Below are 23,906 nucleotides of genomic sequence, written 5' to 3'. Positions count from 1 at the left end.
AAGAAAAAGGCAAGAGAAAAGATCCAGAGGGAAAACTTAAGATGTCTTGGAGGAAAGAGAAGTCTAGCACCTTCCTGGTGTGTTTTGAAGCATTTCTAGTATTGTGCTCAGGACAAGGCAAGGTCTTGGTATATGCCTTGGAAGATGAGGTTCATTTGAAGTGGGGGAATCACCTGAGATAGATGTATTTTATTGTGGAGGAGGACCAAAGCTGTGCATTATGATTGAACTTCTCTGTAATCTTTTTCTTCTGCCATTTATTTTAAAGTTGATGCTAAAAGGTATTCAACAGCTTACAACTTAGGTTGATGTATACCCTAGGCAGAATTCATAGGAATATCATATCCTTGAGCAAAGTGTAGATCAGGAGTGGTAGAAGCTTACAAAAGTGACAGTAATGAGTAGTCTCACCAGACATAGGGTTATTCAAATGAGGCACAGACAATGAAAAAATAAAATTAGTCTGGAAGTCTGTGCTAGCGTACATGGTAAATCTTTTTTGTAGTAAGATGAGGGAACTGGAATGCCTGACTTTAAATTATATGCCTACTATATCAGTATCTCAGAGACTGGGTAGGCAGAAGACAGTCTGTTGAACCCTGAGACAATGTGGACAGGAAGGACTGAATAGTATGTGCTAGTAAAATAGTGATCCTGTATGAATGGAAACTTTGTTTGAACCTGATAACTGTGTAAGCAAATAATGCAGCGTTTGTATGAGCTGAAGTTTTAGCATTACTACAAAAGGAGGGCTTGATTACGAACTGTTCCATTCACTAGCAAGTGGAGTGTTCTCAGAATGATCAGAAATGCTGTGAAATGTCATTTCAGGAAACATAATAGTAAGGGACAATTTTCTAGTATAGACTGGGGATTGGGTGACTGCTGTTGGAGTGTAGTTCAAAACCCAATATTCCAGTTATTACTTGGTCTTAATTGGTTTGTGGATGGTTGCTCTAATTATTTCAGAGAGCTTTTTTGTAAGTATGACCACAGTATAAAATCAGTGTTCATACTGGAATGCTAAAACCCAAGAAGTTCTATGACAGAGTTCAAATTTTAAAAGAAGACTGCTAGGCAGCAAAGAGAATAAAATTCTTGCTGCTGTCAAGGAGACTATTTAAAGCATAAGTCCTCTTAACCGTATCGGAAGGAAAATGATCACATTGTGTGAGGGGAAAATTGAGATTTTGGGACTTACAGTAAATGTTTTCATAGCATTGTCACCTTAGCAGTAGTCAAAAATCAAATGAAATAGAACGTAAAACCTCATGTAGTGAAATGACAGCATTTTATCATGGTTACATCTGGAGTGTCGCTGAAGGATGACAACGAGCATGACTGAAGTTATAAAATAGTTTTCTCACAAGGTGTGATTGAAGAGACAAGAATACTTGAGCCTGGAAGAGTGAGAGTGGAGGGAAGAGACTCTTGTGAACACAAAGGTTCATATGGAAAGGCAGAATAGGAAATTAATGTTGATTTTCACTAGGAGAATTGGGGTACATCATATTAATATGTCTGGAGCCAGATTCAGAGAAAACAGTACATGACGTTTTTTAGCAAAACATGGTTAGGCTGCAGAACTCCCTGTGGCAGAATCATAGTCAGCAAAGATTTACATGGGTTTTAAAAAATGCTGGAGCAATTAAACGGCTAGTTTTATCAAAGAACAAATACAGTATTGCATCTGACCATCCCTAAACCAGAAACCTGTGAAACATAGCAAAGTAAACTGGAAATGTGGCTGTGTTTTCATGCTTTCACATGCTTTTGGGAATCTTGATATTGGAAATAGAATGTTGCAGTATATGTTATTTAATCTGGATGCTACTTTGTGATGTTTGAGCTGTGAAAACACCAGACAAGGAAGCAAATAGGAAGTGCTGGAGTAATTGTTTACAGGTTATTCTGTTTTGTACTAAATACTTCTCCACTTAACAGCTAGTGGGCCCCTACTTCCAAACTGTTATTTGCGTACACTAGTGTTGTATTCCCCTGAGCAGTGCTTTAGCCTCTCAGGGGAACATGCCCTATGATCTGAAAAATACTATCATACGTTTCTCCATTACAGCCAGCATAAATGTTTTCCAATGATCTGCTTCGAATTTGTATTTGAAGCTACTGCTTTATTGTATAAGCATCTCTTTGAATTGAAACTGAATGCAGTTCTACAACTTAATAGGAAGTAACTTGATTGACAAGAAGATTCTTTAAATTAAGAGGACAATTGAAATTTAAAAAAATCATAACTCCAGAGTGAATGTATTTTTAATTAAAAAAGAAGTGTTTTGCTTCCTTTATATGTTTTGTTTTCTAAAAACAGTAGGTATGTCTAACTAAAGAAACAGTGCACAAAATCATGGACTTGCTATAAGATTCATGCAAATAAATTGTAAGTTTAATGGAAAATGACAGCTTTGAGATCACTGAAAAAATATTTAGTGCTTCTTCAACTCAAGTACCTCAATATGTGACCTAAAAAAGCCCACCAAAATCCAACAAGAAAAAGAACGCTACATAAAATAGGATTGCTACAATCTGTATCCAAGTTAAGAACACCTAATACTTCAAAATCAAACCCATAATGGGGGAACTCTACCTGTGTGTTAGTGTGGTAGCTCATGTCACAAATAAGATAGATAAATCTTTTGCATTCAAATTTGTCTGCAAAGTCAAAAATTCTTGTAAGATATTTAATGGTCAAATTTTCTTCTGTTTAGCTTTGCTAAATCTATTAAATCCCTGAATTTAATGTAATTTTTACTGTAATCTGCATCTATGTAGATTATTATTCAGAATTTAATAACAACTACTGTAGTCCAGCACGTTGAATATCATCTCTGTTGGATGCTCCAGAGAACTCTAAAGTCAGTGTGGCAAATACATGTAGGGCTTTGGCTCTTTAATGCTTAGCTACTCAGTTTTGAATACATTATAATTCTACGGATACAGACTTAATAATAGTTAGATCACTAGGTGTCACTAGAATCACAGTTTTGAATGGCTTCTGGGGGAATTCTAATATAGTCAGTATATGAAGGTTCCTTAGTTTTTGCCATAATTGGTTTTATTGTTTATTATTTGATAATAAAACTATATTTACCTGTTTTGATCAGAAGAACTTTAATTTCTGTATTAATAACCAAATTCTTGTCTCAACATCACAGAATCACAGGAAAAAAAAATCACAAAACGTTAGGGATTGGAAGGGACCTCAAAAGATCATCTAGTCCAGTCCCCCTGCCGGAGCAGGAACACCTAGATGAGGTTGCTCAGGAAGGTATCCAGGCAGGTTTTGAATGTCTCCAGAGAAGGAGACTCCACAACCTTCCAGTGCTCCGTCACCCTCACCGTGAAGAAGTTTCTTCTAAAATTTAAATGGAACCTCCTGTGTTCCAGTTTATACCCATTGCCCCTTGTCCTATCATTGGTTGTCACCGAGAACAGCCTGGCTCCATCCTCGTGACATTCACCCTTTACATATTTATAAACATAAATGAGGTCACCCCTCAGTCTCCTCTTCTCCAAACTAAAGAGCCCCAGCTCCCTCAGCCTTTCCTCATAAGGGAGATGTTCCACTCCCTTAATCATCTTCTTTGCCCTGCGCTGGACTCTCTCCAGCAGTTTCCTGTCCTTGAACTGAGGGGCCCAGAACTGGACACAATATTCCAGGTGTGGTCTCGCCAGGGCAGAGTAGAGGGGGAGAAGAACCTCTCTGGGCCTACTAACCAACCCCCTTCTAATATACCCCAGGATGCCATTGGCTTTCCTGGCCACAAGGGCACAGTGCTGGCTCATGGTCATCCTGCTGTCCACCAGGACCCCCAGCTTATACTGGAACCTGGGGTTGTTCCTGCCCAGATGCAAGACTCTACACTTTGCCCTTGTTATATTTCATTAAATTTTTCCCCACCCAACTCTCCAGCCTGTCCAGGTCTCACTGGATGGCAGCACAGCCTTCTGGTGTGTCAACCACTCCTCCCAGCTTGGTGTCATCAGCAAACTTGCAGACAATGCACTCTATTCCCTCATCCAAGTCGTTGATTAATTAAGTTAAGTAGTACTGAACCCATGGATTTATGGATGTCCAGATTGCCTAATTGCTCCCTAACTCAGTCCTCATCAACCAAGGCAGACTTCTCCATTGTCCTGACTTCCTCTGGGGCCTCAGTGGTACGGGGCTCCTCAGGACAGCTTCTGGCAGAGTAGACAGAGACAAAGGCGGCATTCAGTAGCCCTGCCTTCTCTGTATCTTCTGTCACCAGGCACCCACCCCATTCATCAGTGGGCCTACATTGCCTCTGGTGTTAGTTTTATCTGCCATGTATTTGAAGAAACTCTTCGTCATCATCCTTAGTGATCACAATTATAGTAGATTGTGTCATATTTAAAGAGAATATTAGTCCCACTGTTTTCAAGTCAGTCATTGAAATGAAAAGACAGGTAAAACTAGGGCTACGATATCAGTTGGATTTTTGGTTTTGTAATTTTTTTAAAAAGTTCACATAAATATAGATTGCTCATCAATAAAGGGGCTATTTTTAGCATTGCATATACAAAGAGAAGGCAAAAAACTGAGACTAATGGGTGAGATGTAAAGGCCAGGATCAGATGAAGCCTCCCGCCTCATTTGCTTGAATAGAAGAATTTCCTGTCCCTTTTACCCCTCCATGACGTTCTGTAGATTGTAGCTGGGAGTTTAGTGTCATCACAGTGACCAAGTTCAGGTTAATATCACTAGCTAGTGAACAATGAAAGTGCACAGTCCTCACAAAAGTCAGAATCTGGCCAGAAGGACTTAATACAGTGATTTTTGAAGATGTAGGAATCTCTGAGTTTCAGAACAGCAATTTAGAGGGCATCATTAGGAAAAAAAAAAAATGTATCACGTCCTATTTGGTATGTAATACATAGTTTGTTTATTTGTTTGTTTATAGCATTGCAGTAGTTATGCTAAAGATATACACTTAGGAAGGATTGGTGTTTCATTATTGGAGGACTTAGACAACTCTTTTTGCAATAAAGGCTCTCATTCTTAAAAACACCAAACCTTCTCTAATTTATTAACAGGTGTCAAGAAACTGGACTACATGTTGATGAATCTTTATTTCCTGCAGTAGACACTAATGAAGGATTACCACTACTGATGAAAAAAGTGAGCATGTATTTTTGTTTTTAAATAGACCTAGAGTAGTGAACTTTAAAGTTTGAACTTGACTTCCTGAACTCAGGCATTTGAACTGTTTATTTTCAGAACTTTCTGTGAACTCTACCTGTCCATCTGAGTAGGTTTTTAAAGGTAGGCTATGGCTGTGATGATGTGACATCTTATCTGAAGAAAGGATAATAAAAGTAGAAGTTTTGTATTGGTGAATAAAGAAATGAAGTTTTAAATTAAAATTACATAATGATTCTGTAACCAAAAAAAAAAAAAAATTACTGCCATGTGGCTTATGTTTTACCCTAAAATCCTGGTATTAAAAAAAATTAAAATCTTTCAAGCCTTAGTTTTGCTGCAAGCGAAAAAGAAAAGATGGTGACTTAGCCTTCTTTTTTACTAAAATCTAGCTTAAAAAAAACCTGTTACGTTCTTTCTTATTTAATATTAAAGTTCACTTTGGAAAATGTTAATTTCTACAATGATCTGTGGCTCTCAAGGAGGTCATAATAAGTAGCATAGAATTAAACAGTGATAATAAATACAGTGATAAAGTGGTAGGTAAATACAAAGTGTGGTTACTTCTGGAAGTTTTATACCATCGAATTAATAGTTTTGTGTGTCTTGTAGCATAAATGTATGCAGCCAAAAGACTTTGTTGAAAAAACTCCAGAAAATGATAGAAAGCTGCAGAGAAGACTGGACCAGATGGCTAAAGAATTAGCTGTACAAAAGACAGCAATTAGTGCTGGTAAGAACTACTTTGGACTAAAATTCAAATATCCTAAGATATTTCTTTAAAGCAGTTGATGGGTTTTTGTTTATTTTTATGCATCTCACCTTGAGAAATAAAGTTGACCTACTCTTCTGGAGTTCTTTGCAAGTTCTGGTATTAAGACATCTGTAGTGATGTTAGACATAAGGAACCTATTATTTTTTTTTTAATATCTGAAGCTGTTATAGCACGTAAATATTAATGTACAAATGCATTTTCTTTGTGTAGAAACTGATGTACCAGTTTTACTATTTGAAGACAATGGTTCACTTCTATACAGTCCTGTTAATAAGATAAAACGTGAATGCAGTGCAATGGAAAGAAGAATAAAGGAGATGAAGGAAAAAAGAGAAAATCTTTCTCCTACTGGTAAGGAGTTGGATTTTGCTCATCCGTGGACATGCACAAAGGGCTAGCAACTTTATCACTGAATTTTTGCACACTTGCTCTGGTTTTACCATTTTTTTTCATATCTTGATTGTGTGTCCACCCTTCTTCTCAGATTCGTTTATGTGTGAATGCTGTAGCTTTTAGTTTCTTTCTGTTGAAAGGCAGAAGTCATTGAAGACAATAATTGCAAAAAGGAGTTTCTTAATCACTAGACTGCTCAAGAGGACTAAGTTTAAGCTAAACTTTCTGAACATGTAAATTGATATTACCACAACTTGGTTAAGCTTTACAGCAAGACTCTAAATCTCATTTCCTGTTAAATTTTAATGTGAATACTGTACTTGGCAAAGATCATAATGTTATTACTCCCAGTCTAACAGTTTATAAGGGAGTTCAAAATTGATGAGACTTTGTCCAGGTATTGAAGAACAGGATTTTTAAAAAGTGAATGAATTTGAATGACCTAATTGAATAAATGTAGTTGATTTCAAAATGCGGATTATAATGAATTAAAACTACACTGGAGTTTTTAGATAATCTTTTAGTGTTTGCATTACCTTACTGTGGAAGTATGAGGTCTGAGTCATTAGGTTTTGCTGGTTATTATAAAACCTCTTGAAATGTGGAACACTGGGGAGTGAGGGGGACAATCTGTAGTGTTTGAAGACTGTGAGTTTATAATTTCAAAAATAATTGTGGGAGGAAAGTGAAGAAATGGAAGAAAACAAAATCTTGTTTATTTTAGCATGGCCTGCATTTGTTTTCTCTTTGAGTTTTAAGGTAATACCTTCAAATGTTTGGAAAAGCGTATATAAAGGCTTTGTTGCTAATTGCAGAATTTGACAGATCTTTTAGTAAAATGCCTTAACTGCCTTAGAAAGGTCTATAATGTTTTGTCGTCATTCGCTCGTTTCAGAAAATATGGTGCTGAGTTATCTAGGAAAAATTTGCTTAGAATTGTAGAATATCTAATAGCTTTTTTATTAGTATGTAAATTTGAGATACTATTGAGCAGTCTATAACTATTTATGTGATTATAGTTGGTAAAGCAATGAGTTGTCTCTTACAATTGAGTTCTTTTGAAATATGAATAGATGGTGTAGAAATATGTATGTTTGCAAATAGGGCTAACTAGTTTATTATTTACAAATTCCTAGCTTCACAAATGTCTCAAATACCTCCAAGCAGTTGGCCAAGAGACTGTGCGCTGTCTACTTGTGTCTTACCTAATTCAGAAGATACATTGTTACCAGGTAACTAACACAATTTACAGATTATGGAAATTAAATATAGTACATTGCCTGTATATCTTATTTTGGAAAGTACGGTGTACTAAAATGAGAACTGTATATATTTGCTCTATCATTTTGATTTTAAGCTGAATTATTTTAGCTTTTCTTAATTGCCAAATTATGTAGAAGTAAGAATTCAAGGAAAACAGAGCCTGAGGAATCACATTGGGTGTGTTGCTTGCCTCACTCAATTCCTCACACCATTCCCCAGTAATGGCTTTTTGTCCTGGCATGGCATCAGTTTTCTCTGCTCTTACAGTGATCATGTATAGAATACTGAGTGCACACTGAACAGTGTGATGTGGGAAGCAAAATGATATGAGGCACACATCTCAGAGAATTGAAATATCTTCCAAATTTTCAATCAGAAGAACTTGAATTTGAAAGGAAATCTAATGTGTTTTCAAGCTTAACAAGCATAAAAATAGATCAGCTTTTAAAATGTTTTATGGTTGCAGATAAATTTGTTTGTTGTCAAGGTACTTATGAAGTTAAGGGTTTGTTCCTCTCTTTTGGCATAGTAGCAGGATGTAAGGGAGAAGATTGTAGTAAAGGCTGTTGAGCTACATCAGCAGGCGTCTTAACGGCATTAATCATGAATGCAATGGATACATACTTCAGACCACATGTCTTTTTTCAACCATGTGAGCAAAAAACTGAAATCAGATTCTGGTGTTTGATCTCAGTAGAAAAGTAAAGAGATGTCAGCCTTTAGAATTCATAATGAGGGCCACTTGAGCACTCTGCCTTCTCTCTGTTCTACCGCAATAATAAACTACACCTTGTGCTATTTTCAAGTGTTCTATTTTGTTGTCATTGTACAAGTGTTCTGTCATGCTGGCTTACATGAAAACAGGAGCAGTATCTTGTAGCCTGAGGCAGCTTCCTATATCTTTTTACAATGTTAGGGAGAAGTAATAGCTTAACACTGGAAGTAGCATAGCTGTGCCAACTAACTTTTTTTATTTTGGTAAATTAGTCATGTGCTGATGAAGTTGAACACTGTGATTCGAGAACTTTACCTTGAGTGTGTCTCTCCACCATTACAACTGCTCGATGTAGTTTTACATCCAGAATAGACCTCCACATCACATGAGAATATTCAGCATAGTTTCCATCTCTGATTTTCTGTGACAGTGGCCCTTTTGTTTGTGCTTGTGAGATAACATGAGAGTGTGTTGGTTAATAATGGTTTAAAATGTTCAAGAATCCAGTTTAATTTGAGGATTGAAGTTAAGACTTTTTCAATTGTCAATATGGGAGTCTGATCATGTCATGTGAAACTTCTTTCATCTCTGTATATTTTGTTTTTCTTAATTTAACTAGCTACACTATATGTTTAGGAATATTATTTCTATTTAGTAAGCAAATAACATCAAGACTTCCTCTAAAACCAACAGGAGCACTTACAGAGGAGTATTGCTAAAACTTTGCACTCAGCATATATTTAAACAGAATCACAGGATGCTTAGGTTTGGAAGGGACCTCTGGAGATCATCTAGTCCAACCCAATCAGATATGAACAAAAGGATCTATTGCAATAATCAGATTTTAGAATGACAGGATTTTTGAAAATACATTCTGAATAGTCAGAGATAGTAGATTGTTTCAGAGGAATTTGTTGTGAGACATATTAATAGATTCTGTATATCACCTCCCCCAAAATAATTTCATAAGAATAGCTACAAGAAATGATATACTTTTCCATAATCTGGTTATCTTTAATTCTTTGTGTTAATTTATGTGGTATGATACTATGATATTGTATTTAATTTCATTTTAACTGTGAAAACTAGAAGGTGGTGGTAATATTGTGTTAGTAAACGTTATTATTGAGTTTCCAGTATTATTACAGTTAGCTTTATCAGTGTAAGTTCTTGCTGGTTTTCTCCACAAATGCAAAAGTGAAAGGGAGTTTCTCTCCTGCTTTGTTTCAAGAAGGCAAAGCAGGACTTATGGATACTTATTACCACAGCAGGAGATATGATGGCCGAAGCTATTGTAGCTTCTTGTCAACATAAAAAGTCCTTTATTTCTAATCTTTTTTTTTTTTTTTTTTTAGTTTTTGATGACTTGCCATATAATACCCAGAGAACTGTCTAAATCCTAGTTTTCTTTTAGTAATTTCGTGTGTATTTTACAAAGAAACTAGTACTTTTTCTGCTTCGTTAAATACATTTATATTGCCACGTTTCATATTTTACAGGAGAACCGATGGAAGACTGCTTGAACTCAAGTTACAATTATCTTTGTAAAACTGACAAATTAAAGAGAAAGAAAACAGAAGCAGTAAAACACACCTGTGATATTTGGACTGATACTACTCTATATAGGAGTGCATCAGTGAATTCTCCCTCACATAGCTATGAGCAGAAGAGCTTAACACCAAAAGACCACAGCAGAAGAAGTTTAAGAAAGAAACAGATTTCACAGCACAGTTTGAATGACAAATTGTCTTTAGAAAAGGAAGGTCTAAAAACATTTCTGAAGAAAAATCTGAAGGATGAAAAGAACATTACCACTTCAGTTGCAAATGAAAGTTCTATTCTCCCAGTCAAGGGCTTTGGTCATGTTACTCCTTCCAAAAAAACAGATGGCTTAAATACAAATTCATACATGAACAGTGAAGACTTCAATACATGTTCATTAGATAGAAGCTTCCCTGATGACAGAAATTGTATTCTTAAAGACAAGAAGAGGAAGAAACTACAAATGCCACCTAGTTTGAAACTGGCTACCTCAGAACAGAGTGCATCAGGGTTTAAAGAGTTCTTGCAAGTAGTTAATACATATAGCAAGTCTTTTTGCACTGAAGATGCTTCTTATGAAGACTTCTTTGCATCATCTAATTTCAATGAAAATGAGGTACAGGTACGAGTACCAAAGGAATCAGAGGATCTTCCTGAAGTTTGTTGCAAAGACTCTTTTACAAGCATGGACTCACTTGATATGAGTTTCTGTAAGCCATGTTCTACCTCCAAGAAAAGTAAGAAAAAGTCTATTCCAGCAAATGACCTTTCAGTAAAGAAAAACTTAAAACCAGCTGAACATCCTGGAAGTGTGCCACTGAATTATATGTCAGATGGTGAAAAAGCTGACACTGCAGAAGCTCCAGATTCTGATGATGTGAGTAGGCTGCCTCAGAACGCTCATGAAAAATCCTACAGAACGAATGTGAATTACTGTGCTCATACTACTGGTAAGTCGCTACACAGAGCTGGAAAATGAAAAGATATCATACCGCATTAGATATACACGTGCAACTAAGTTGCAAAATGAACTGTGATTCCCAAGGGAAAAATATTTCAGAATTGTACCAAAAGAAGAAAATGCTGCGGTACTGACTTTATTTTTTAATAAAATAAATGATCCAAAAGAACACTCATTTGTTTTCCCATACAGTACAAACACAAAGAAGTCACCAAGAGATAACGAAACTGTGCTCACAAAATGCAACAAAGTAATGTGAGCTGCCTTTTCACCTAATGCTTGATACTCTGTAAACTTTCTGCTGCTATTCAAAGTCTGTTTAAGAAATCAAAGTCTTTCTGTTTAAAATGTTATGGTGCTCCTGTAAATTGTTTATAAGTAACTCCTCACCATATGGTGCCTTGTTCAAATTATTTTTATTTCAAAAGCTAAAATTACTATTTTGAATTAATTGCAGTTAAGTGAATAGAATCTCTAGTGGGAAAAAAAAATGAGTTAGCAATTTTTAACTTGTGCTATGATAGAGATTGAATAGGACGTTTGAGGGCATGTGCAAGAGTTGCAATGTAGGCATCTTTTTCACCATGGCTTTTTTATATGGAACTGATCTTAGGTTTTAATATTAAGGGTTTTTTAGTGTTTGAGCATTTTCAAGTTGATTTAGCCTAAGCTATTTCAATGTAAATGTATGCTGGAATATTGAATCTCAGGAACTTCACTGAAAAAGTGTTCCTAACTTGCATTGGGATAATAATTTTCAGGTTTTGATATTTTGAGCTCTGTTTGTCAAGCTTTACATAGGGTTAAATATTTGAAATTACAATAGTAAATTTTAGTCATTTGTTTTCCTTAGAAAATTCTACAGCAGTGCATCAATGAATTATATAAAATTAATTATTAACTTAAAGAGCTCAACAAACTTGGTGTCAGGCTTATGAGATCATCCAGTGGAAATGTTGAACAGTGACTGTGCCTATATCTGTGAGTAATAAGTTGCTGAACTCTGAGCTGCTATTTTGGGTTCACTATATCTATATTTTTATACCTACTGTGCATCATCATAACGCAGTTAGAAAAAATGTTGATGTAGGTGTATGTTACACAAGAATAAATGTATGAACCCATTGTATGTGTTTTTTGTCATGTGGCCATGTGGTAGAAGATGATCCTTAAATTATGTACTTTTAAACTTAGGTATGCCAGCTAATTGTAGAGTTAATTCTAACCTTTGAATTCTAGTGATGAAATTGTAATCAATGTTATAGCATGTTGTGCTTTTATTTTCTTGCTGAATAACTTGTTTAAGATAACAGGTTTTGGAGGAAAGGAAAAAGGAACAGTACTCAGCAAACTTGTTATCCAGTGTTTATACTTTTTATAGTTTTTGTTAGGAACTTCTGTTAAGTCTCAAACTGTGTTTCTAGTGATTTGAATAATATTATGTGATTTATCAGTGATGGCTGTTTTCCCATGTATAATGTATTCAGCTTCGTGCATCTGTTGTAGTCAAGCAGAACCTCAAGTTTGACAGCTCAAATGTGCTCACTAGGAGGAATCTATAATGAAAGATGAGTTTAATGTTCCCTAATATGCACGTTCTGTGGAAAAAAATGAACAACTTATTTTAAACTTACTACTGTGACAATGTATGATGGAATACTTGATATTTATTGAATATAGGTTTAATATTTCCTTTTTTATTTTTCTTGAATGTAAATTATTTCTAGTCCTTGTTAATTAGTAAATAAATAGTGAATTGCTTTGTTTTTCTGTATGTTGTACGTGATTTGAAAGCTGGCAAATACAGTACATTATTTTTAAAAGCTAAAGAATTCTTTTCACTTCTCGTGGATGTAGAGTTAGGAATAATGAAATATTCACATAAAATTTTATTTTGTCTGTATATGTTTTAAATATGAAACATTTTTCTTGCCCCTTTCTTTTTCCTTGTGGTTTTGAGTCAGTTTGAGTCAGTTTCTTTAATGACAAGAAGCAGGATTTGATAGGCTTTCTTTCTGCAGACTACTTGGAACATTTGATTTTAAAGTGGAAATGTAATATGCAGGATAATCTGAAACTAACTTTTCAACTCCTAATTATGTTGTAGCAAACTTCAGGTTCCTTTGTAGGGTTCACTCAAGTTCTTCAGCTGAAGAGCACAGGCATAAACATGGCTACTTATTTTCATCTTACTCCCAGTCATAAATCAAGTAGGGAACGGTTACAGACACAAGAGTTGAAATTAATTACGCATTTTAAGAGTATTAAAAGATGCTTTTGTATTCAGATTCACTTTTTCAGCTTTGTTTCTAGAGATGAAATAGATTTTCTATGCTTCTGATTAAACCAGCCATACCTGATAAATTTCAGTGCTCTGTAATCAATAAGTGCTGTGCAACTGGGTTTTGTGTGTCAATGCCTAAATTTTTAGCAGTTACAAAGTAAGGAAACCAGTGGCTTTTCTCCAACGTGAATATAAGTTTATGGAAATGCAATAATACTGTATTTTGTGGAAGCTAATGATCTGTGTTACTAGGAGAGTGTAATAATTTCTTTGTCCTTCATATTGTAAATTGCTTTGAAATCCAGCCCATCTGCTTTTAACTTCTTTTGTAGAGCTTATGGTAGGGTAGGTTGGCATGTGAACCACGCAGTTTAGAATGCCAGTACTTGCTCAGATTTGATGAATTCCTATGACTTTTAATCTGAAAGCTACAACAATAAATAATATTGAGCAAGGAATGCAGGAGTACACTCTTTTAAGTTTTTTTCATCCTAAAATAATTTAGAAATTTGAACTCAGACTTAGCATTATTTCCAGTCTTAAAAATAAACTTAAGGCTAAGCTGAGTGAATTTCAGCTATTTATGATGAATGTGAGAGGCAAATATTATCTTAGTTGGCCGAGAGACATAAACTAAGAGCCATAATAGTGTAATTAATGTAGTTAAATGATAAGATGGGGAATCTGGAATATAATTTTGTTATTTGGTGCAAAAATGATTAATTTATATGAGTTTTATGTGGAGTTCTATGTGTTAGGTACTTAATATTGCTAAGATACAGTTTGTCTTTAAAAACACACATGTGTGAACTTCCTTAGATTTGATGTGGGGTTTTTTTCCCCAGTTTTGAAAGACAAGCTTATGAAAAATATTGTATTATGTCCTCTATTGACATTTGATTGTCTTTTTAAAAAACTAATGAGAGATGAAGAAGAAAACTCTTTCTTCCTTGATTCTTTGTTTTATCCTCAGAAAAAAGTTTAATTGTAACTTATTATTATAACAACAACAAAAAAAGACACATATTTCTGTGTAGGGGAACAGGTTGAGGATTTTGATGTAGTCAAATTCACAAAACCTGATGACTGTTGTCCTGGAGTGCACAAAATAGTGGATAAAATTGGGCACCTAAGCTTTCGGAAGACTTGAAGAAATTGTGTTTTGGATAGGAAAAACTTGGTATTTGCCTCTGCTGGAATAGTAACTACAATAATAATAACAATACAAGTTATTTAATATTCTGTGTATACATACCTGAAGGATTACTAATGATGACAAATCCAGACTTACTGTCTTCATAACTGGAGTAAATAACTCTGTGGAAGAGTACAAAGTAGTAGATAAGCTTAATATACTTTAATTTCAGTGACACTTCATTATGATATTCTTAAAGTAGAACAGACAAACTTTTTATTAGATAGAGATTATTAATGTGATTGAAAAAAAGCCAGCTCATTGTGCCTAATCATTGCTTTGCTTTTTAACTCAAAGGAGATATCAAATGGAATTCTGAAGATAAAATTCTGGTTCAAAACTTTTCACTGGTGATAAATGATCATGAACGAGTAGACGATTAAATTGCAAATTAAAGTCAATATAACTTGTTATAATACTTCTATCGAAGTTGTTGAGTTTTATACCAGTCATTGAGCAATATTTTAGAAGAGAATTTAAGGGATTTAGTGGACCACAGTGGCATGAATTACCTGTGTATTTGAACTAGATTTAGGGACAACTAGCAGTGAGTGGAATTGCTTCAAAAAGTTCTGTCAACCATATCTGAAAAAACACAGGAAAAGCTACTAAAGATGAAAACCTCTTTACTTGTGACTAAGCAACTGCTCTAAAAAGAAGCAATCTGGGGAAAACATACAAAAGACAGTGAAGTTTGTGACCCACAGGATGGAAAAGCTGCAAAGTGCTTGAGAAGTCCTGATAAGTCAGGAGAGAAGTAGGAACTGGATTGCAAAGAACAGTCCTTAGTTATGTAATGCATACGATCCCCAAGCTGGTAATCGGAGATGATGGACATTGTCCCCTGTTCCTGGTTCCCTGTAAATATGAAGATCCAGTGGGTGGCTCATCACTGGAAAGAGGCCCAAACTTACAGGCCTTGAGACAAAAGCTGTGGAGCTTGAGCGTTCAGGCCAAGAGTGGCAAAAGGAATATTGCACCACTTCTCTCTGCCCCTCTACAATCCACCCCTCAAAAAAAAAAAAAAAAAAAAAACAAAAACCAGCCCGAAACAGTAAATTGTCCTTTTACAGTGACTGAAATGACTTACTGAACAGAACACATATACCTTGCTTTACCCCCATCTCTGGGGGAAAGACAGGTAATACTGTGTACATTAGTGTGAAACTTGCAATGTTAATGTGAAGAAGTGATGAAATTTTGACTAAAGATTATAATTTTAAAATGAGTAATCATAATGAAAATTATCATCATTTGTTGTGCTGTAATTTTTTTGATTGTTCTGTCATCTCAAGGATTAAGAGTTAAAGTAACTGACAGGAAAAAAAATTATGCTTAATTATATATGCAGTCAGACTAGTAAATATGGATAGTACCCTTCAGGATTTTCGAAAAGTAATCAGAAGCAGCTTATTTAGGAGAAATTGAATTTAGACCACTTTAATCACTAATTATTAAACTGTTCTCATGTGTTTCTTTCAAATGAAAAATTTATGAATGACCCAAAGTAGACTCCCTTGAATTAAATTTGGGGAAAATTACCTACTTAAATTTTCAGTAATTGAAACTTCAATGGTAAAAGATCAAAAATATTCATCTTATGCAAGAAAGCTAATTTCTCAAATATTTGAAAGTTTATTTTGTAATGCTTATGAAAGTAATGCTGACAGTGTTGAAGAATTAAATATATGTAAATTCACAAAATAGGCGATGAAAATATTGCTTTTTGGCAGCCCCATTAGAGCACATTCCTATGGATGGTGCCTTTTTCCAAATAATAAGACTGATATACTGCATGCACATGCAATCCTTGCCAGCTAACAGCTTGCTAGATTCACTTGCAGTGTGTTGTTTGAAAACGTGTTTCAGACTTTCAGGTCATTTCAGATAAATGCAGTGTGCACTGAAAGTGTTGACATTTCAGCAAGAAGGGGAAAATCTAGCCACCACTGCTTCAAACTCTCATCGTAACTGTATTCAGAGAAACTGCAAATTCTGTAAAAAATAGAAAGCAATGTAGCTGATTCTGTAGCTGTGGTTAATACATGGTTTTTGAAATACTGAAATTGGGAGTTTTACAAGTAGTTTATTTACAAGATCAGATACTGGAAGATGAAGTCAGATGCTTGAATGTCATACTTTTTTCCATAACTGAAATACAATGTGGAAGTAACTGATACAAATTATTGACTTAAGTATCTTAATTGTGCATAGTTTTGTGTGCTATGATAAAATAATAGGTGGCAATTTGATTTCATAAGATTGAGTTTTTCATTTCAAGTTTCTAAACTTATACTTGGTTTCTAGGTGGTGAAAATGAAGTTTCAGAGTGTCATGTTACTGATGGCTCTTGCAAAGTTTTTAATGAACAAAAGAATAAGCACAATGGGGGGTTCAGAAAAAATAGAAGACTCCAAAAGGTCAGTTTAACTGGACATATTGTTTGTTCAGCTCTTTCCTTTTCTTGGGAAATCACTAAGTACCTTTATATGTACAAAAGATAAATGCATTCTTTATGCAGCAGCAACTTAAAAACATTTCTGAATCTCACTGTCCTTGAAATGTTATGCAAATGGTGTTCGAAGACCATACATATAACATGGAACTCAGCTTTCTGGTAACTTGTGGTGGCAGAGTTGTGCCAAGTTGACATTGTGAAGGAGGTTGGTAAGGCAGCTTGAAACATTTTAATTAAAAAGCCACTGAAGTAACCTGAAAAAATGCCTATGCTTTTTGGAGTAGTTACTAAATGGGGTAGGGGGGCTTGTTTGTTTTGTAGTGGATCATCCACAGTGGATGTTTCTGCAAGATAAGGATTTATCCAGTATTTTCTTATGGGCATGGGTAAAGCTGGATTTATTAACTTACTATTTGAGCTCTGTTTGGATGGAAAAAAAAAAAAAAAAAAGGGGGAGGATTGGGTCAGCACTGAATCTCTTTTAGGTATTTTTCACTTACAAATGTTTTGTTCTATGTAAATATAAAACTGATCAAGAAAATACTTGGTTCTTTTTACCACTATAGTAGCAACTCATACAATTAAAATGAGCACTGAATTGTTTTGAGAATGGGAAGTCCTAAAGCACTAAAATATGTCTGAGGTAATTAATTATATGAAATAAATTAGACAGGTAACTATTGGTGGAGTTTCAAAGAGATTAATCACAGATTTTGATCCTCTTTTATGGAAGAGTTCTGAGCAGGTGCAATTAGTAGCAAAAGCTGAGTAGCAGATGGAGAAAATTCCTGCTCAGTGTTTTGAGATGGCTTCCTTCATCCCTCTGGTTCAGCCAGGTGATAATACAATTTGACTCAAGAGTCAGTAACATAGCAGCACATACTTTCTTTCATGTCATTCATACTGTTTTTTATAGTTTCCAAGGTTCTCAGTTGCAGTTTGGCTGTGCAAATTCATATAGAGACAATGTTGTGAGTTTTTTTGATGGAAACAGAAGGAGAGCTTCACAAAAAGATTTTATGTGATTTAACCAGTCTGGCAACGAGCCAGTTGCACTGAAAAGACTTACTTCATATTTTCCTCAAGCAATTGTCTGTTAATCTATCATAAATGTTTGCGAAGATGTTTTTTTAAGACCTATTTTCAGTCATTTGTATGCATACATCCATGCAAAATTTATAAAGCCGATGTTGGAGATCCCTAGGAAATTCTTAATGAAGAAATTGTAAGAGGATATTGTTTTGAACAAAATTAAACTGAGTATCTATTTTTTTGTAAATAATTAATTTGCAAAGCTTCTCTAGTAACAGTCACAATATGTTCTTGAAGCTTTTTAAAACCAACCAACATTACAGGAATTTTTAATAAACACTTTTTTGCAATGGCTGCAGCTTAAACATTGCAACATTTTGCTAATATTTGACAAAGTGAAAGTGAAGCTAAGTTAGAAAGTTTAGTTTGTTTCTTTTGCTTAAAGCAAAAAGTATAGGAGAGAAATAGCACAAATATTTTTTAAAAAATATTTCATTGAAACATAGTATTATGAAGAATTTTCTAATGCTTATTTAAGTCTTAAAATAAAGTCTATGTTGAAAATACAAATGCAAAAGAAATGACATTTTCTAGCTATTTTAATGGACTAATGTTTCCACAAATGTGATTATGTGAATCTCCAGACCTTTCCTCTGTAAAAAATCAACAAACAAAAAACCCCCACCAAACAAGCAAGCCACATTAAATTATAGTCTTTGTAGAGTATACACAGTTTTGTAGTGAATAGTTCCAATATGAAGCTTCAGATCATATTGCTGATGTTCTGGGTATCTGTTGTAAGACTAATCTCTTAAACGAGTTACTTAGCTGTAAGTCTCTTTAATTTGGAAGCAATGTAAACTGCAGTTAGCTTTTTTTTTTCCATAGAAAAAGTGTTTGAAGTCTAATACCTCTTTAAAAACATTTTGGGTGTTTACCGAATGTAATTCGTAGACAATGTCTGAGCTGAAATTTTTTAGAGTACTTTACTTACATCTCGTTCACTACAGTGTATACTGCAGTGAACACTACGATTGTAACTCATTTGCTCCAGTGAAGGCATGTCAGTAGGCATTTGGAGTTTACAATGCGTATGGTGAATTTTTTAAAAGCCATACAAAAATATTTGCAGGAAATACAACCAAGCGTTAACTTTATTTACTTCTATAGTTATTTCAATATGTTGTTTGTAGTTTCTTTAATCTAATATAAACCAAGCTGTAGATTCTGTATTTCTCTGCTGTGCTGAGGTATTATGTACTTGTTTTCTTCAAAACCTCATGCAGACTGTGTTTCTTGTATTTTGTTTTAACCGAAGTTAAAATCAAGAATTACTTTGTTCAGGTACTTTTGTATCACAAGTTTAGATCACAGGTACTCGTATTTTCTTTCTTTATCTGTACTATTTCTATAGGCATGGCTACTGCATTCTTAATGTGGAAGACTTTTAATCAAAGTTATCTAAAATTGTACTGTCAATTAACCAAAGCTGTGAAGACAGAGCAATTTAAAAGTTTTTCAGGAATCTTTAATGGCATCAGGAACAAGGGGTTTGGATTTAAAACACCACCACTCCCTAAAAAAACAACCGGAGTTTCAGTGTGTTGTACTTATTTAAATGCAGTGTATAAAGGTATTATAAATTTATAAAAGTGGCCTCTAGGTTTGATATTCTTAGTTTTGAGACATGACAACCTATAATTGAGGATAGTTCCAATTTTTTCTCATGCAGAGTTGATAAGGATAAACACTGTGGATTAATGCTTATGGATGTCAGCAGGTGGCTTCCCTGCTCTACAAATCTAAGTTGATGATACTGGATTGCACAGAGAAAGTAAAGCCTTTATACATTGCGATGCATAAATTATTCAATGGCATTAAATATTTAGTTATTTGCTTTGCATAGAGAGGACAAAATGAAATAGCTAAAAATCAGTTTCATTTGTGTTAATTTGTTGGCATGAGAGCTGAGTGCTCATTTCACTGCTTAATGTCACAAAAATGTTTACATTTATCACAACACTTGTTACATGTCACAGATGTAAACATTTTGTACTTTAAACAGAGCAGAGAAAGACCCATTATGACTAACCAGTTAACTGCCATTTTTATTCAAATAAATACTTGTTTCATATTTTCAGAGGGGTCTGAGAGCTGATAGATATCTTTTAAAGGCTATAGCAGTATCACGACACTAGAAATGCAACAGGAATAAATTTTACAATCAAAAAACAAGCCCTTGAAATAGTCTTTCAAGTGAATAGAACAAACTATTCAACCATGAGAAAACAAACAGTTAAGTGTCATGAAGGATAATTAAAACCATATTTTCACAGAGAAGACAGCATGGACTTAACTGACATTCCTTCAGTTTTGTTTTTAAACAGATTCATCTTGGCTTGTATTTCTGTAGCTCTTGGATTTGGGCGAAGGTAAAGTTATCAACACTGAACTTCAGAGTTTTTTGAGAGAAGAGGAAATTATTATCAGAATCCAAGCTCATGCTGTGGAACAATTAGTATGAAGCGACCTATTGTTAGATCCTGCTATCAAAATCCTTTTTGAAAACATTTTATTCTGGACAAAACAAATTTTAATATCCTGAAAAATCTGTAACTGTACAGCATGAAGCATCTTGCCAGAAATTCAGGACAGTAACTTTATGACTCTAATTGCTGTGTGCATATGTAGACTGTCTTAGACAGATTGCATCTGTTTAGAGGACAACATCTTTTTGTTTTCCTTCCAATTTTGATTTTGTAGTTGCTTTGAATAGGTAGGTATTTTAAAAACTGGTACTTGAAGTGTCACTGACTTCAAGCTGCAAATGAATATTCAACTAGTGTGAATTAGACAAGGTGGAAGCATGGAAGCTCATTTTCAGTTAACAGTGAAGAAACTGGAACTGGAATATGATTACGGTCTGGAGAAAATATTTTATATAATGGGAGTGGTGGACAGGTGGCCACTATAAATTATTCAAGTTGATTGCTTCTGGCTGTAGAAATGAGATGAGTAACCGAAGCTATAAATTATAAGAGTGCTTGCACCATCAAGAAATTTTTATGGCATACCTGATTTGATTCTAGAATGTTTCTTGTTCACACAATGTCTCATCTAACATGAAGTAATCCTGAAAGTGTCTGACCAACTCTACCTGGTGACAACTGAATAGTTGATTATTGTTTAACTGTACTTATCTAGTTGACTCAACATAAAGTTGAAGAAACAAGTTGTTGAGAAACAAGTTTTTGACAAGACACAGCTTATGCTATTGCTATATCCAAAATATAGCTGTGGTCATTTTTTTGTCCCAGATGTTCAGATTTTGTAATAATATTGGTATTTGAGAACAAACTGACAATCAATAAGTGGTGTTAGTATTTGTTTCATACAAACGGAATATGGAGATACTAATTTGATAACATACTTCTTTCATTTGGTATGAAGTAAAGTAATAAAATAATCAAAATTCCTACTGGCATAATGGTTTTTAAAAGTGTTGAATGGTATAAGAATGGTGTACAGGAAAAACTAAGATGAGTATCAGCAAGGTTAATGATGAGATAATGAGATGTCTAAAATCACTGACAAATATTCTTAGTAAATATTTGAAAATCAGAATCTCGAAATGCTGCCTGTGACTTAGTGCTTACTGGTGGTTGTTTTTTTTAAACTATTATTCTAGCCTTGACAGTGGTTGGTAACTCAGCTGAAGCTTTATGAAGTGCTTTTAGTCAGTCATAAGTCAGCCGTCCAAAGGAATTATTTACTTCATTGGATCATTATGAAAGCACAAACAGTTTTTAATATCTGAACAGATTAAACAGATTCTCTTCTACATAATGCTTATTTTTTTGTTGACGTCATTCACAGAAGGGTACAAACTATTTTTGTTAACTTTGGTGATGCTGGGGATGATGAGAAGAAGTTCATGTTGCTTAAAATTTCAACAGAAAAGAATTAACTGTGCCTGACTTTCTCACAGGTTATTTGGGAAGGTGAGTATACATCAGACATTGTTTGATGTTAATGATAGAATTAACTTATGCATTAGTGTGGCCTTCACAATTTTCCTGCTTGCAGGTGTGAGTTTTTCTGCATAACATAACGTTTCCCCATGATAGCCTTTGTTCCTCTTTCTCCTGAATTGTGACTTTTTTGGGCTGAGGGAGTGTCCTTTCTTCACCTGAGCTTTCATTTTCTGTTACATTCTAAAGTAGCTTTCCCCTCCCCTTAGAATCCCACATCTTGAGATTCTCTTCTGTTACATTGGCAGGCTCTCCCTCTCTGTCTCCTCAGGTTTCACATTATAGGTTCTAGAGGTGAAACTTTCCTCATCAAAGACAGTTGAGAATTAGGCTGCTGCTTTTCCTGACTAATGCTGACCAGGGAGCCAACCGCTAACTTGTACCTGTTGGGAAAGCCTGGGCTTCCCATCAGAATGGGAATCATTGGTGCCTGTGCTTCCAAAACTGTTAATCATGCCTATTAGCTCTTTTCATGTCAGGTTGATTGAGTTGGAAATTTTTGGTTACGAAGTGGGGGTGGGAAGGAGCATCTGCTCTCCTTTTAGTCTTTGTTTGTCCTACCAGAAGAAGTCAGTGTCTAGTTTTGCTAATGATCACAGACAGATAAACCTGTCCTTACAAGCCTGCAGAATGTTGTGAAAGCTGTCCCTTGCTATCCTCCATGGCTGACTTTTTTAATATAGTTGTTAGCTATTCTGGTTGCATGTAGAAAACTGAAAATGTTGGTAAGTTGTGAAATGTGACACTGCTCGTTTGAAAAGCCTGAAGCTACTCATCATCCTTAATATTTCCAACAGAAGTTCTAGGAGTTCCTATGTCTGTGATACAGGATTTCTCATTTTTTCTCATCTTCGGCAATTTAGAGAAGCTGACGACCAGGCACCTGTCGTGTCATCTTGTTTTTCTGTCTTCTGATAGCCTGCTTTGTTTTTTCATCTTTCCCTATGGTAGTATTGATTTAGTTAGGATGGGTGCTTTTTTCACATCTTTCTAGTGCCAAAGCAGAGGTACTATATTTTGTAAGGAAATTACAGTAAAAACCAAGTTTGCAGCCAGAGGGAACTGGAAAAAATATCAGTATCAAAGGGACTGATAAGCAGAGAAAGGCCAGCCAGAAAGTAAATTACAGCTTTGAATAATTGCTGTTTGAAACTACTGAATAGTAATCATTCATTACAATTACCAATTATTTTCAGCTATGAGCCACAATTACTTGAATAGAATAAATTAATGTAGCACAATTTATAGATTGTTTCTAAAAACAGCCTTAAAGTTTTGGATCCTCATTATAGCCTTCCTAGATAAAAGCAGAGTGAAAGTAACCTGATTCTCAAATATTCCCATACCACATATGGCTCTGTTTTTTGGCTCATTTATTAGTAGGACTGAAGATTGTTGCTTCTGCAATACAGCTGTAAAGATCAAAAGTGAGTATAAGAATTCTAAACCAATTTCAGAACCATCTGATGGACCTACAATAGCCAGAGAAAAAAGGGATTGGAAGAGTACAAAACCGATAGCATAATAATCTTGTATTCTTCTTTACACTTTATTTGCATGTGTATGCACTGTTTTCCCCTGTCCACCCACCTCCCTGTGCCTGTCCCCCTCCCACACCCCCAGAAAAAAAGTCCTTTGTCACTGGTATATTGGACAAATCACACAGGGTAAGAATCTTTTTGAGTCCTGAAGGTGAAGGTCTTTTTTTACTTCATCACAGCATACATCTGCATTTGAGAGGGCACTGAAGCTTTCTTCTTTCAGAACTTCAGTAAACTTTAAGGCATAACAGGAACAGTTGGACTAAGTAATACACAATTAAAAAGTGGTATTTATTGGTTGATATCCTTTATTGAAAAATATCTGAGTCCTGGGTTCTCGACCCAAAGACAAAATGAGATCTAATACTATGACTGCAGTTTAACAGGTCATACATGTAAAACTATTCCTGTCAAGTACATTCTTAGCATGAATGAACTTCATTCTTGAGAATGGTCACCTTTTAATTCATTTGTTACTTATGAAAAACAACTGATGACATTCTTAAGGAAACAAAATTTGAGTTCACTTTCTTGAAA

General features: G+C 34.8%; 1 protein-coding gene across 6 annotated transcripts in view; it reads left to right on the top strand.

The window, feature by feature from the left end:
- MCPH1 (microcephalin 1) overlaps positions 1 to 23,906 on the top strand; it is a 127,271-nt gene that overhangs the window by 6,440 nt on the left and 96,925 nt on the right. For 4 of the 6 annotated variants that reach the window (XM_071807000.1, XM_065835951.2, XM_065835947.2 and 1 more), the window contains 6 exons: positions 5,074 to 5,158; positions 5,792 to 5,912; positions 6,165 to 6,305; positions 7,484 to 7,579; positions 9,825 to 10,817; positions 16,615 to 16,727. In XM_071807000.1, coding sequence (XP_071663101.1) covers positions 5,074 to 5,158; positions 5,792 to 5,912; positions 6,165 to 6,305; positions 7,484 to 7,579; positions 9,825 to 10,817; positions 16,615 to 16,727 — 1,549 coding nt within the window. Of the gene's footprint in view, positions 1 to 5,073; positions 5,159 to 5,257; positions 5,303 to 5,791; positions 5,913 to 6,164; positions 6,306 to 7,483; positions 7,580 to 9,824; positions 10,818 to 16,614; positions 16,728 to 21,673; positions 21,765 to 23,906 lie in introns of those variants that run through there. The other 2 variants (XM_071807001.1, XM_071807003.1) reach the window with 2 other exon arrangements.

Source organism: Patagioenas fasciata, chromosome 3, assembly GCF_037038585.1.
Source record: "Patagioenas fasciata isolate bPatFas1 chromosome 3, bPatFas1.hap1, whole genome shotgun sequence".
Lineage (NCBI taxonomy): Eukaryota > Metazoa > Chordata > Aves > Columbiformes > Columbidae > Patagioenas > Patagioenas fasciata.
This window is presented reverse-complemented; position numbering and strand designations above follow the sequence as displayed.